The sequence below is a fragment of the Danio aesculapii genome, chromosome 17, assembly GCF_903798145.1.
Source record: "Danio aesculapii chromosome 17, fDanAes4.1, whole genome shotgun sequence".
Taxonomy (NCBI): domain Eukaryota; kingdom Metazoa; phylum Chordata; class Actinopteri; order Cypriniformes; family Danionidae; genus Danio; species Danio aesculapii.
The window spans coordinates 20,531,832-20,547,118 of NC_079451.1; the positions used below are offsets into that span (position 1 = coordinate 20,531,832).

General features: G+C 36.6%; 1 protein-coding gene across 1 annotated transcript in view; it reads right to left on the bottom strand.

Moving 5' to 3' along the window:
- insyn2ab (inhibitory synaptic factor 2Ab) overlaps window positions 1-15,287 on the bottom strand; it is an 84,354-nt gene that overhangs the window by 26,473 nt on the left and 42,594 nt on the right. The window contains exon 3 of the mRNA XM_056477777.1: window positions 8,261-8,332. Within this exon, the coding sequence (XP_056333752.1) occupies window positions 8,261-8,332 (72 nt within the window). The remainder of the gene's footprint in view (window positions 1-8,260; window positions 8,333-15,287) is intronic.

The following is a 15,287-nucleotide window of genomic DNA, read 5'->3' on the forward strand; positions in this document are numbered from 1 at the left end:
ATTGCACGTGATTTCTCACCGTAACTATCCCATACATTTTGATGTTAAATAGATTTGTGCATGATGCACAGGCTTTCTTTCTATATGCATTCTGCATCACTGAGCCGTAAAAAAATAAAATAAATAAATAAAAATCACACCCTGAATGCAGTAGCCAATAAATGTAAAACATACAAATACCGTAGCCAACCAAATGTGTTTGGACTAGTCACTGCCGCAAATGCCAGAGTTCTGATTTCAGAAAAAAGATTTGTTCTGCCATTATAAATCAAGCTGAAAGGTGGTGAATGGAGCATTTTCAGTGTTCTTTTTCAATGAACACTGTGTATAAATTCTTAAATAAAAGGTTGCTGCATAGAAATTTGTAAAATATAATACCATCAGATGCCTGATGACCATATTATATCATCTACTGAACATGGACCATGTCAACTGTGCAATTTATCAAAATTAGTGAAACTAACACTGTAAATGTGCTTATCACAATTATTTGCAATAAATGAGTAATATAATACAAAGTTCCTGCCACTAACTCAAACACTGGAAAACGTTTCACCCCTTCAGGAAATACAACCCCTGGCAAAAAGTATAAAATAACCACTATTAGAAGATGTTCATTCAAATGTTTAATTGTGTAGAAAAAATAACACATACATGCTACAAAACTATTTCCATTCAACCATTCAACCTTCTGACTGCATGAAACACTTAAAAATAGAAATGAAACACCAAAAAATAAAAGGAAGAACACTGTAGTCAATTACAACTGTTTTTACAGATCAAACAGAGGAAACAAATATAGAATCACATAAATCTGAGGAAAATGATATGGAATCACCATGTACTTTGCAGTTTTAAAACAAACAACTGTATCTGGATTACAACTGCTAATTAATCTGCAGTTAAAAAGAGTGCTTGCACACCTTAGTGAGGGTTTGAACCAAGTTGATTGACATAACTCATGGCTCCAACACGAGAGAGGTCAGTTGAAACAAAGGAGAGGATTATCAAACTTCTCAAAGGTATTTTCCTCTGTTTGATATGTAAAAAAACAGTTGTAATTTAGTACAATGTTCTATCTTTTTTTAAGTGTTTCAAACAGCCAGAAGGTTGGATTGTTGAATGGAAAAAGTTTTGTGGCATGTATGTTTTTTCTACACAATTAAACATTTGAATGCGCATCTTCCAAGAGAGGTGATTCCATACTTTTTGCCAGGGGTTTTATATTTACATGTCAATGTGCATCTCATTGTTTTTGGGGGTTTTTTATGTCCAAAAATCTGTTCGATTTTAAAATCTCTGAAGTATCTGGCTGCTTTATGCATCAGTAAAATATGGCCGATTGATATTAGATTTAATACAAACATATGTTGCTTATAAAAAAAATGGTATAAAAAAATTATAAAATAAACATTAAAAAATTATAAAATTGAAGTAAAGTGAGTTGTCACAGCATTTATTCAGTATACTGAAACTCTCTGATGATTTGAAGTGCTTCTTTTATCCTCACTTGTAAGCTGCTTTGATTAAATGTGTCTGCTAAATGAGTAGATGTTAATGTAAATTATTATTTTGCGTATTGAAATGATGTGTTACATCATTTTTACCATACCATTCCTATATTTTTCTTTCACTATCACGAAGCCCTAGTGAAGCAGGTGCTCTGTCTGATCATACAGACTGACGGCACTGATTCACTTACCCCAAGCAAAGCAGGGAGCACCTTTCCCCTCTTCACCACCTCACCACTTTGGTAACTATGACAACCACATTATCCTCACCAATAGATGTCTCTCACACAACGTTTCTGTTCAGTATCCCTCTCATACTAATGTCACAGTGTGTTCTCTTCTGTAAGGATCTTCCAGTAGGTTATAGGGGATCTCCGGAAAAGCCATTGAACTGCAATTTCACACTCATACGAAGCAACTGTACTTCTACTGTGAGAAATCAGATCCTCCAATGTCACGGTTTACTTCACAAACTATTAATATTTATATTCATAATAAACATACTCACAATCAAACAAAACAGTCATTTAAAACTAGTTTTTATTAGTAGTGTGCATTCCACTTCATTTATATAACTTAAAAGGTGATTTTTATCAGTATTTTGTTTTGTTTTTTTCAAGCCAGATATTGAAAATGTTGTATCTCTTCCAAATATTATCCTATTCTACTGTAACAAACCACAGATCAATGTAAAGCGTATTTATTCAGTTTTCAGGTGATGTAAAAATCTTAATGTATAATTAATTGCTTATGACTGGTTTTGTGGTCCAGGGTTACAAATGTAATCAGCTGTGGCTTATTTATCTTAGAAATAAATATGCCACATTCTAAATTTCACAATTATACTTAAAGGGACAGGAGAGTTGTCTCATTATGTACTCTCCCTCATTGTGTTTTAAAGGGCACAGATGGTGAAAAATCTACTTTTCAAGCTGTTTGGACAGAAATGTGTGTAAGTATAGTGTATAGACCGTCATATTGGGCTGATATAAACACACCCAGTCCTTTTTTTTCAAATTTAACAACAGAAAAACGGTGGACCAATTGGAGCTGTTTTCAGATCGACCGCAACTTTACATAGGAGTGCGGTCCCCCCGCCCCCCAATATTGATTGACAGCGGCGCACATTAATATGTCCGGTAGTCATGTGTATAATCATATCAACAAGAGAGGACGAGCGCAAAGCAACCGGGAATAAAAGGTGTGTTCAGTTCGCTAGGATCATCAATCATCATCAAACGTGATCAAGAGTGAGTTTTACAAGTTTAAAATGTTTTAAAACAGAGCACGTGTGTAATGAATTACAGCGATTCACTTCAGATGCACTTAATCAGCACAGCCGCGTGTCAGAACAATTATAAAGGAAGACGCTTAAATCTCGGTTTGTGGACGTTAAATCGGGTTTATTTTGTACATTAACATAACAGATATCCATACAGCAGTGGAGATTACCAGTATCATGTCACATATGCGTGCAAAATGAGTGCAAAGCTAAACGCGCTGTCTCTCTCTCTCTCTCTGTGTGTGTGTGTGTGTGTGTGTGTCTGCGCTATGTGTGTGTGTGTGTATGTGTCTGCGCTGTGTGTGTGTGTGTGTCTGCGCTATGTGTGTGTGTGTGTCTGCGCTATGTGTGTGTATGTGTCTGCGCTGTGTGTGTGTGTGTGTGTGTGTGTATGCGTTATGTGTGTGTGTGTATGCGTCTGCGCTATGTGTGTGTGTGTATGCGTCTGCGCTATGTGTGTGTGTCCTCGCTGTGTGTGTGCGTGAACTTTGTAATGACATTGTGTGTGACTCATTGTTGCAAATCCACAAAAAAATGCATCAAATACTGATTGTTAAAGATCTTACTGTAGTATTTCTCACACACGTTACGTGAGATCTGCTTCCTGAGGCAGCCGAGGGCGGCGATTGCTGACAGGCACGTGGGAACGGTGGGTGGGGAGGACTAGCCTTAAAGGCCCAGTACAAAAAAAACAGCAACAACTTTTTCCCAGCTATAATATAGACACTTCAAACAGCTATAATAAATAATCTGATGGGTGTTTTGAGCTGAAACTTGACAGACACATTCTGGGGACACAAAAGACTTATATTAAATATGAAAAAAGGGGTAACCTATGAGCCCTTTAAACCTTCATGAGTTTCTTTCTTCTGCTGAACACAAAAGAAGATATTTTTAAGAATGCTGTGTGCTAACACTTATCAACAACCACATTTTCCATATTACGGAAATTATGGTAATAGAGTAAAATCTGGAAGTTTTTATTATTTTTTTTTTTTTTTTTTGCAGGGGGGCATTGGGTGTAGTAGGATTAAACTCGGGGTTAGGATTAAGACTATAGGGTTGGAGGGGAGTAATAACCTTTGATTTGATGTGTTTTGATGCACATGTTGGGCCCTATCATACACTCAGCGCAACGCGGCGCAAGGCTTTCATACTGTCATCACAAACAAGATTTTGTGCAAATATGAATGTAATATGAAATCCATTTAAAGGCATGTTCATATATGGTTTGAAATCCTATCAAAATTGCATTTCAGGAATCTGTTTCTGTCTGAATGGCCTGATCACAATTTTTTCTTTGTCACTTTCTGAGTATGTAAAAAAGGTAAACATGATAAAGTAAACAGAGAAGAAGGTTTTTGTTATGTCAAAATGCAAGCTGAGCATAAAATGACAATACACTCCTAGTTGGTCTGCACACAACTTTGGATACTGAGACCAGCAAAGGTGGCAGCAAGAAAGAAAGTCACAAACACAGACCGTCTACATTTCTGCTGCTGACTCATTTATTCCAGTGGAACGGCAACCTGCAGTTCTGTTATATGACAACATCTGTATTGCAAAACCTGTTGCCATTGTTGTTTATGGTTTAGGCATACCAATGCGATGTCATAGAAAACAATCCAGGTCTGCTATGACACTTCATGTGGAAGGTCAATTATTTAGATCCTTGATGTGATAAAAAATGGCATCATTATACCTAAAATATATATACTCTACTAATTACTACACTGTAAAACCTAAAAAGTTAAGGTAACTCAAACCATTTGAGGAAACCGGATGCAACAAACCATTTAAGTTCAAAAACTAATCCTAATGAGTACTGTGAACTTAATCCATTTGAGTAAACGAAGCAATTTGAGCACAGTAAAACCCAATAAATGAAGAGAACTCAAACCAACTGAACACTGTAAAACCCAATAAGTTAAGGCAACTCAAACTGTTTGAGGAAACTGATCGCAACAAATCATTTGAGTAACAAAACTAATCTATATGAGTACTGTGAACTTACTCCATTTAAGCTAAAATAATGAGGTATTTAATTAACTCATTGCTCAAGAGTTTAAAACTCTTTTCAAATGAGTAGAATTAACTTCCAGTAAATTTTAAGTTAACCACACTCATTTCAATTGATAAAGTTTACTGTTGGGTTTTATAGTGTACAATATGTGTGCAGGAGTATTCTGTACAGTACAGCATCTGTATTTTTGAAAAATCTATTTTATTTCTTTTGTGAACTAAAGTAAGCTAGTGCTGGAAGATTGCTGATTCCGTATGCATATCCGTATGCATTTAACATCCCTCCTCAGTGGGTAAACTGAATTGTGTAGTTCTGATTTCTTTTCTGATGCAGGTAATGTATTCCAGGGGCGTCTGGTAGGAAGTGAAGTGCTGCATTTGTGTGATGATAGATGACATGCATTTATGTACATGTCACTGCGTTTGATTTCAATGTGTAAATGGATTGATGCAAAAATGCTTTGGAGGCAAAAACTTAGTGTTTTCCTTCCATGTGTCAACATATTTCTGCAAAACAAACATTAATTAATACATAGCCGTGAGTCTGTGTGCAATGTAGGTCTGTGCTGTATGGGTTTCAAAGTCATATGGGTTCAGAGGGGTAAATAATTTTGTAATTTATCTAATAATATGTATTTGTATATAGTGAGGGGAAAAAAAGAAAAAAACAGGAATAGCGGATTCTGTAATGACAGTATGTGCTATTAGTGCAGCAAATGAGAGCACTTAAGATGCTTATGAAGTGCTTAAAGTCAACAGGCCCTTTAACTGGAAATCCATTTAGACATTATTGCTTTCATATCAAAATAATTAACAGCAAACCCATTCATTTAGGGGAAACTGTTATATTCAGAAACGTGATAATATCAGCAATAAAAGGGATAGTTCACCCAAAAATAAAAATAAACTGTATCATCAGGAGGCAAGGGGTATTTATTTTGTTTTGCTTGTATGTGTTTTGTTTCTTTTAGGTGTCGGTAGCTATCAGCTTTGTGTCCATACACCTATTATTAAGAATATTGCATAAAATAATGCTAAATGGAAATGCTAAGATGTGCGTACATTGAGTATTCACATAAAAAATGAGAAGGTTTTGGAAGTCTGGCTGCAGATTTGCACTTGCAATCTCAGGCTTGCACTCTTGGGCTTGCACTCTCAGGCACCTATGCTTTAGGGGTGGGCGATATGACCTAAAATTAATATCACGGTATTTTTTATCTTTTGAACGGTGACGGTATAATATCATGGTATTACTTTCAATAGCAAAATAATATACATCTCAAGGAAGAACGGACAAAAGAAAGTCTCACTTCTATCACTCATTAAAAGTTTTGGTTTGGGTCATTGTACATGCTCAGTCTCGTTATGAGCTGATCTTCATTTCTCTGTGTTGGTGGAATAAAGCAGGCGAGTCAGCCGCACCAATTTATGAGCAGACAGAGCAGGATTCTCATGATGACCACCGGCGCAATTCCGCTCTTTGTTATGAGCTGTAGTTTCAGTGTAAACTTAGTAAAGGCGAGTTTCTTTGGCGATGATGTGTACAGCGTTAGATTTTATATTTAGCAAACATTTGCGCTGAACACGCGGTGAATGCAACACATCGAGAATCGGGCACCTTCTCCGAAAACACTCGATTGATCTCAGCTGGCGGATCAACATTTATCTCATGTTATGATCGCTGTCATCTGCGCCATTATTATTATTATAACTTTAGGTGAGGTTTGCAAACCTGTGCACTTTTCACTCTTCAGCCGTTTGCATTTCCTGCAGTAACAAAAGCTCCTTGTTATCTGACAGCGGGAAGCGTTGAGTGACTGACAGCTAATATGAACCAATACAGCAGCAGGGTAGAGCGATTCAGCAAGTTTTTAGAGAAAATCAAATCAGATTGCACTACAACCATTATATTCAGACACACAAATGCTCCCAAATATATTATGAGGGCGCATAGATTAAATTTCGGGCGCTCATGCGACCAAAGTGGTTGCAATTTCGAGCCCTGTAGTATAAGGACATGTATTCAGACCACAACTGAACGTTTGAAGAAAATTGAATGCCTTATTATTTAGAATTAGCTATTATTGATGTAAATGCAGCCGTTCAAGGCGCATAATTGATTTATTACGGTATTGACGGTATTAGAAAATCCATGTCGTGGCGCAATGTCACACCGGTGATGACTATGACACCGGTGTACTGCCCACCCCTACTATGCTTCCTCTGCAGGGCTCGTTTGCATGAAAGTCCTTAACCAACAAATCCCCCAGTTTAAAAGTTAAGAGTACCCTTAGTAAAAGTTGGGTTGCAAAAAAAAAAAGAATCAACTTAAGGAATTTAAGGCTGCCCTTAAGTATTTTCCCTTAGCCTTTAGTAACAATTTCCCTTTAAAACATTTAAGGGACCTAATCAGCTCGCTTATATGAACAAATGACACAAAATTCAAGCATTCTCGCCCAAATAAAAATGTTTTCGATAAAAGACTTACAGGACTGTAGATAATTTAATAAAACCATTTATTAAATAAACTAATATACTGTATACGTGTCTGCGCAGTAGTGTCTCCATATGAAATCGCAGTTTCAGTGCAGCTTCAAAAGTCTCTACATGATCCCAGCCCAGTTTTATAGGTCCTCCAAACGTAATCTCACGAAAAGACGAAAAGAAAACAACACAGATGATGTCTACTGCAAAGCTGTTTTGAGGCAAGCATTAGTGGTTCATTACAATCTGTTTACGTAACTATAGCAACTGCGGCACCGAATGTTGCCAGAAACTACAGTGAAATGCTTTAAAAAAAGGCACTTAGGTAAGCGTGACAGATAAGAAGTTTGTTGCAACGCTCTTAATGAAATCCTTTAGTTAAATTACTGAAGGACTTTCATGAAAGTGGGCACAGATGACGATTGTAAATGACGTCACTTGCAGAGGAAGCGCGATTCTACTCACATCTTGGTTGTAATCTAATAGATCTTGGAAGGCCTGAATAAATGAAAGCAATAAATAAAAGGTGAATAAATAAAAGCAAATTTTCATTTATACGCGAAATGTCCCTTTAAATGTTTTTTTTTCTATACAAAAAGCTGTATTTTTGCAGTTCACATTTGCCATCCCTTAGTGGATTTTTCAATTGGTCTTGTAAAAATGCATGAAGTCCATTTTCAGCATGCATCAAAGGAGCTCAGCCAGTTATGATATTTTTCATTTTACCCTTGAAAACTTTTATTGGTAGAAGAGCTCGGGCTAACAACGCAAATGTTATACACTTTAGTTCTTCAAGGCTTCACTGCAACAGAAGCAAATTTGACAATATGATTGGATACTACAGCTGCACTGTGTTAAAGTATACTAAATATCTCTGAACCAAAGCAAACCATAAAAAAACAAGTTAAATGTAAATACTTGAGCCAAACTTCCAAAATTTAGATATGAGATTGAAACTCACCTATATATGATGCAGGCACTGTTACGACACGTGTCACAGTTGGCTGTATCCTGCCCAGTTCGGTATGACAGTCTGTGGAAAAAACATAAAATGAAAAAAGGTAAATGTAGAATGCAAAAACAATACAACTCATAAGTTAAGAGTAAAATACAATAAGCAATTCTTTGTTAAAAGACTGGTCCACTACGACATCATATTTTAAACTTTAGTTGATGTGTAATGTAGCTGTGTGAACAAACAACATCTCTGAATGTAATACGTTTATAGTTCAATGTAAAGGGAGACATTGGCTTTTACAGAGTTAGCTTAGCAAAGCCTACAGTGAACAAAGTTTGGAGACTACAAAAAATACATCCGGGTTAGTGAGATCACAAACATTTTAGGTTACGCGCATTCACTGTGCGCATACACCCCGCACAGCAAAGGGGCGTGGCCAGAGGGGATGTAATGTTATAGCAGAGAAAGCTAAAATGCTGTCCAAATGCTGCTCTTTCCACAGAGCTTGTTCTGTTTCTGTATTTGGGCTGCCAAAGAACACAACACAAAGAAAGAATTTGACAAAGGACAGCTTCCATAATCTTTCTGGATTCAGCTAAAAAACTCCTCAAAGAAGGAGCAGCTCCAACTGTAATAGAAGAAGCTGTGGATTGTGAGCCACAACCTGTAAGTATTTTTATTTGTTAAAATTGATCTATTACATGCATAGTTTCTTGCATTAACATTATGTTGTAGCAAGGATGTAAACAACGGGAAATGCTGTTTGGCACCGCTGACAATTTAGCTACAAATTCATATTTATCCGTCAAACCGCTGTAAACACCCAGAATCTTCACCAGCGCTGCAGTTTCTCTTTATGTGGCCACTTTCCCTGCATTCTACATCTCAAATAACAAACTTAAAAAAAGATATGTGAACATATCATATTACTTACACATGCTTATAACCCGAATATATATGAAAGACACTTGTCAGATTTTATTTAAGAGAGCAGGCGTGAGGTTCAGCTGTTTCCTCTTAATTTTCTGTCTAATTCAGGCTCAAACAGCTAACAGCTACTCTGACTGACAGTATTTACACAGCAGAGGCACAGTGCATGCCAGAGACATGATTCTCAAAACTGTCCATGTGTCTTCAATTGGTTCAATCAGAATATTATGAAGCTACAAGAATAATTCTGTGTGCACATAATAATGAAAACCTTTTTAGCTGTTTCTCCTCATTGTCAGTATAGGGCACACACACAAGTATTCTCATAGCTTGATAATATTTCGATTGAACCTCTGAAGACATACAGGCTGTTTTGAGGATATATTTTGGTACCTTTAGGAGTGTGCATGAGTCAGAACCATAGCAGTTTATGGAGGATCACAGAGCTCTCAAATTTCACTCAAAATATCTTAATTTGTGTTCGGAAAATGAAAGCTGCGTCCCAACTGGCACACTATACATTATGCACTTATGCACTATGTACTTATGCACTTACACACTCAACAGCATAGTAAATGAATGTAGTGTCATCCCAAATGGAACACTAATGTTAAGCGGAAATTCAAACCGTTTCCCAGATGACGTTTGACTGTCGCCAAATTTGTGAAATAAATGACAAAACTACCGAATAATACCTGCTATGAGTATAACTGCATTCACCATCAGCAGGCGGTATTATCACTCTCTATCACTAATACAATAACACAATCTAAAATTAATAAAGTAATCCAACATGAGCGCCCAAAAACTCCGCCCCTTCCGCTATGTGACCAAAGCTACAGCTGTTGAGTGGTAAAGTCTAGATAGGATACACGGCCGGCCGGAAGTGTGATATGCACTTCAATAAAGCAGCATTTTTTATGACACTGTATAACAATAATGAATATTTTTACAATGCTGTGACGGTTAGGTTAAGGGTTAGGGTAGGGGTAGACATAAAAAAATTCAATTTATTGGGTAATTTAATTGATAACATAAATAATACTTGGTACAATTTTTTTAGGTTACTGTGACGGTTGGGTTTAGGGTTGGGGTGGGGGTAGACATTTAAAAAAATACAATTTATTGGGTAATTTAATTGATAACATCAATAATACTTGGTACAACTGTTTTTAGGTTACTGTGATGGCTGGGTTTAGGGTTGGGGTGGGGGTGGACATTAAAAAAATACAATTAATGGGAAATTTAATTAATGATATAAATCATTTTTGTTATCTTCCAAACGCAACCATATCTAATCTAGCAACAACCCCGCTGAGTACGTGAAGTGTCCAACAGGCCACACTTCATATTACGAGTTAAATAAGTGCATCATCCGGGTAATTAAAGTGCACTTATTATTTAGTTTTCAGTGTGAACACAGTACTTACACTATTTATACTACAAAATGGCATAGAATAGTGCGTAAGTATACAATTGAGGATGCACCTAACGTCTCAGAGGATTTGGAATGACATGAGGGTGAGTAATCAATAACCTATTTTTTATTTCTGGGTAAAGTGACCCTTTAAATCACCCTCGTATAATCTGATTCTGGGACATTGGGTTATATTAAAGAATGCTAAATGCTAAATAAATAATGAGAGAAATGTCATCTTTGGATAAATATCCTAAATGACCAGGAGAATAGGAAAAAAACCCCTTTCCCACACATATCTGACCTAAACAAAATGACTAAGATACAGTTTTAGAGGACACGTGTTTTACAGAAGCCTTCTACTAAAATGTCATTCGGTGTAAAAAAAAGAGGGTTTATGCTTTATCAGCACATATTTATGTATTAAATGTATCATTTTAATTTGATTAACAGCATGTCCAGATGAATTCAATAAAATATTTTAACTAAATCAAAGCCTCATTTATTTCTTATGCACCAGTAAGAATTATTAACACAGGGCTCCATGCAGTTTATTGCCTGAATCCGCCCGTGCCCAAGATTTATACACATTATTTCATCATGGAAGTCAGTAGGATTGAATTCCCTGTATCTGTCCGCCTTTCACTCGTGGCCCCTGGGCTTCAGCAGCTTTAATGTATGTACAAGTGGATGATGGATCATACACTGGCCTGGCATATTTGAAGTGCTTTTGATATATTATTTGTGTGCCGATGTGACAGCGTGACACATGCCTAGCATTCCTACAGAGACAATAACGGGGCCGTACCCAGCAGCCATGCAGTTATGCATTTTCATTAAAGCTTAATGAAAGCCTAATTGGATCACTTTATCCCTCTGAGCACTCAAGTGTCAGGATGGTCATTGATATTCTGCATTCAGTTCGATCTGGCGTTGCTGAAGAGTTCACAGCGACAGCAGCTACACACATTATGTCCAAACGCAAAGAGAGACACCAACAACAATTGAACTGAGCTTTTACTTCATTCTTTTGTAGCCTAAAAGAAATTATATTTTTAGCATAATTATATTTTTACTCTGTGGGCTCAGAATTAGGGCACCGCATCAAGGCAGGAACAGCACTTAACAGGAGGAAAATCAATTCGGTCAATATGATCTAAAAAAGGGGGAATGAGATGAGATTGAACCCTAAAAGCACTGGAAAATAATAAGCCTAAAGGTCAGAGAGGTCAAGCAAATATTGGTAGAAAAGGTGACCCAAAGGACAGCCACATGTAATGAGGTGTGCTCTTAAAGAGATTTACCTTTATCTAACTGCTCTTAAAGAGTTCACCCACAAATGAAAATTCTGTCATCATTTATTCAAGAAGAAAGCTGGAAACCTGTAATCATTGACGAATATTTGTTTTTCATACTATTGAAGTCTATGGTTAAAGGTTTTTATCTTTCTTCAAAATATCTTCTTTTGTGTTCAACAGAATAAAGAAACTCATAAAGGTTTGGAGCCATTTGGGGGTGAGTAAATAGTGAGTACATTTTCATTTATGGATGAACCATCACTTTAAAAAATAAAGATTCTTTACTGGCATTAATGGTTCTATGGAGTACCTGTAAACTGCATGTAACCTTTATATTCTTTATAAGAATATTAAATGTTGAAATGGTTATTTGGATCATTTGTTAATAAATACATGTAAGAAGCATTGGCCGAAAGGTTCTTTGGCTGATGGTGTGGTTTTTTTGATGGATGTCCGCTCCAGAATGGCGTAACACATATCCTTTCTTATGTCTTTATGATGATTAATAAGGTTGAATGTTTAAGAGCCTGGATAAGGGGTGCTCAACCCTGTTCCTGAAGATCTACCTTCCTACAGATTTCAGTTGCAACTCATATCAGACACAGCTGCCTGTAATTATCAAGTGCTGTTCAGGTTCTATTGAACTGGTTCATGTGTTTGATCAAGGTTGGAGATGAACTCTGTAGCAATGTAGATCTCCAGGAACAGGGTTAAGCACCCCTGGCCTAGATTATACAATGACCTTAGTGTCATCCCACTTCAGAGTAAAACTGGAATAATATGTGTGCGATTGCTTTTCTGTATGCCAAAAGATTTGTTTCCTCAGGATCTTCCCAGCTGGGTCAGAGGTCTACTAAGTGGACCTGGACTCTTGAACAATTGGAGCAAATGTTTCCTGAGTTATTTGTCATTTTAAGTGTTAAATCTTGTATAGTTAATTCCTTTGTATGTAAGCTGTCAGTTTGGATATAGATTATACCGGTTTTTAACCAGTTTTAATAAAGATGGCTGAGAGTACACTCAGCCTTGGGTAAGAAACAGATTGTACTTTGAGTGTGTGTGTTCTATTCGATTGTGAGTCCTTTCACAGGTCTGGGGTCAGCTCTGAACAGCCTAGTGGCTGTCTGACATTTGTATGCTTAAGATATTGAGATATCGTTCAAAATTGTACATACACACTCACATGGAAATTCGATCTGTGGAAAAGTCTATCTGTGTTCTAACCAATCAGGTTACCGTATATACTGTATGTATGATGCAGTTAATGACATTATGTAAGATATAATTGTTGATGTTTTTGAGATTGTAAGCAGAGTGGCCTACGAACTCATTGCAAGTGTTGCAGCTGGCGTCTGCTGATGAGACTTCAAACTATCGTCAGTAAACTTACTTTAATTGAATCTCTGACTCTGGTTCTTCTTCATCTCACAGACTGGTCATTTTTGGGTTCAAACTGTAAATATCCCTACATAAGAAACAAAAATTTGTTCTTCTATACCGCAAAGTAAATAAAAAAAAAATAGTTTTGGGAATGTATGTTGGTTGGGTTAAGTTTAGGAATGTATGTGAAAATGTTACCATTTAAGCACATTTGAAAGCATGCTGAAAATGCTTAAATGTAGCTAAAGTGTTTTTAATGTGCTTTAATAAGCATAACTGACTGATCCTTTATTGCATTGTCACGTATTGTGGATGCTTAAAATGCAAAACAAGTATACAAGAATCCAAAATGCCTTCAAACCACAGCAGATCATTCTTTGCTAAATCTTATTGTCATCCAGACACTGACAATCTGTTGCTGTCTGGAAAGTCATTGACTCACTAGTGAGTCAGTAGTGATAATGATTAAATAGTCAGTGGGGTCCAGTGTAGGTGTTGTTAATGTGTATTATCTACTATAATATTGTAATTGTCATTTTAACAATATGCAAACTGACATTATTGAGTAAAACGCATTGTTGAAAAGCTAAACAAAAAGGCAAAAGCAAAAGGGTTTAAGGACTACTTTAGAGTTGACAATACTAAAATAATTCAGTCAGGCAGGCTTTGCTGGAACCATGACAAGGGCTGTCCATGTAAGTAAAAGGTGTGTGGTTAGTTTATTTAGTGTCATATTTACTGTAAATATAAAGTTGAAGTCAGAATCTGTTTATTTTTCCCCCACTTTCTTAATAATGGAGAGAAGATTTTTTTCAGCACATTTCTAATAGTTTTAATAACTCATTTCTAATAAGTGATTTATTTTATCTTTGCCATGATGACAGTACATAATACTTTACTAGATATCTTACTAGACACTTCTATACAGCTGAAAGGGACATTTAAAGGCTTAACTAGTTTAATTAGGTTAACTAGGCAGGTTAGGGTAATTAGGCAAGTTGTTGTATAATGATGGTTTGTTCTGTAGAATTTCAAAAAATATGTATATAGCTAAAAGGGGCTAATAATTTTGACCTTAAAATGTTTTTTAAAAATTTAAAATTGCTATTATTCCAGCCAAAATTAAACTAATAAGACTTTCTCCAGACGAAAAAATATTAGACATACTGTGAAAATGTCCTTGCTCTGTTAAACATCATTTGGGAAATATGTTAAAAAGAGGCTAATAATTCTGACTTCAACTGTACAGACACTTAAACCTTTTTGTGTAGTCATTTTTAAACCTTTATCTATTGCATCTAAAGCTTATTTATATTGCATACTATCATATCAGTGTTTCCCCTACCATTATAGGGGGGCGCCCCGCTCCCAAAAACTTTCCCTGTCCATTTGAAGTCAAGTTAATTGTATTTTATCTATTGCACCAGATTACAACTTCTTTTAATAAACAAGCTAAATAGGCGTATGTAATATCTTATTTACACAACGACATGTGATTTCTGTCTCTACATGGTCGCGCGATTACTGTACATATTTCTGCTCTCTGAATCACACATGGTGGAGTTCACACAGCCACTTTCTGCTGTATGAGAATGAGAGTGCGCGCGCCACACCTGACAGAACAGAAGACGCACAAGCACTTTTGTGTATAATGCATAGCCTACAGCTTCCAAAACGAAGGTAAATGATGTGTGGGAGCGTAATTCGCTCGTTACTGCAGCTATACAGATGCGATGGGACCCCTGTTTAGTTTATTGGCGCGACCCGCGCAAGTGATGCTCTTTGTTGCAAGTGCAGCCGTTGTATTTCCACAGTTTTGAGCTGCTGTGACGCGTTCGCCTCTATATAGCGTCTCATCCAACCTGACCTCTCCCTAAAGATCCGCAAGTCTCCTGCAGATTTATACTGGCCCCCAAAATGAGTTCGAATACTCGGAAATCATGGCGGCGAGAGTAAATAAGCAAGACTTGCAAGACAAGATTGCGAGAGGCACAGTTATGGTCTA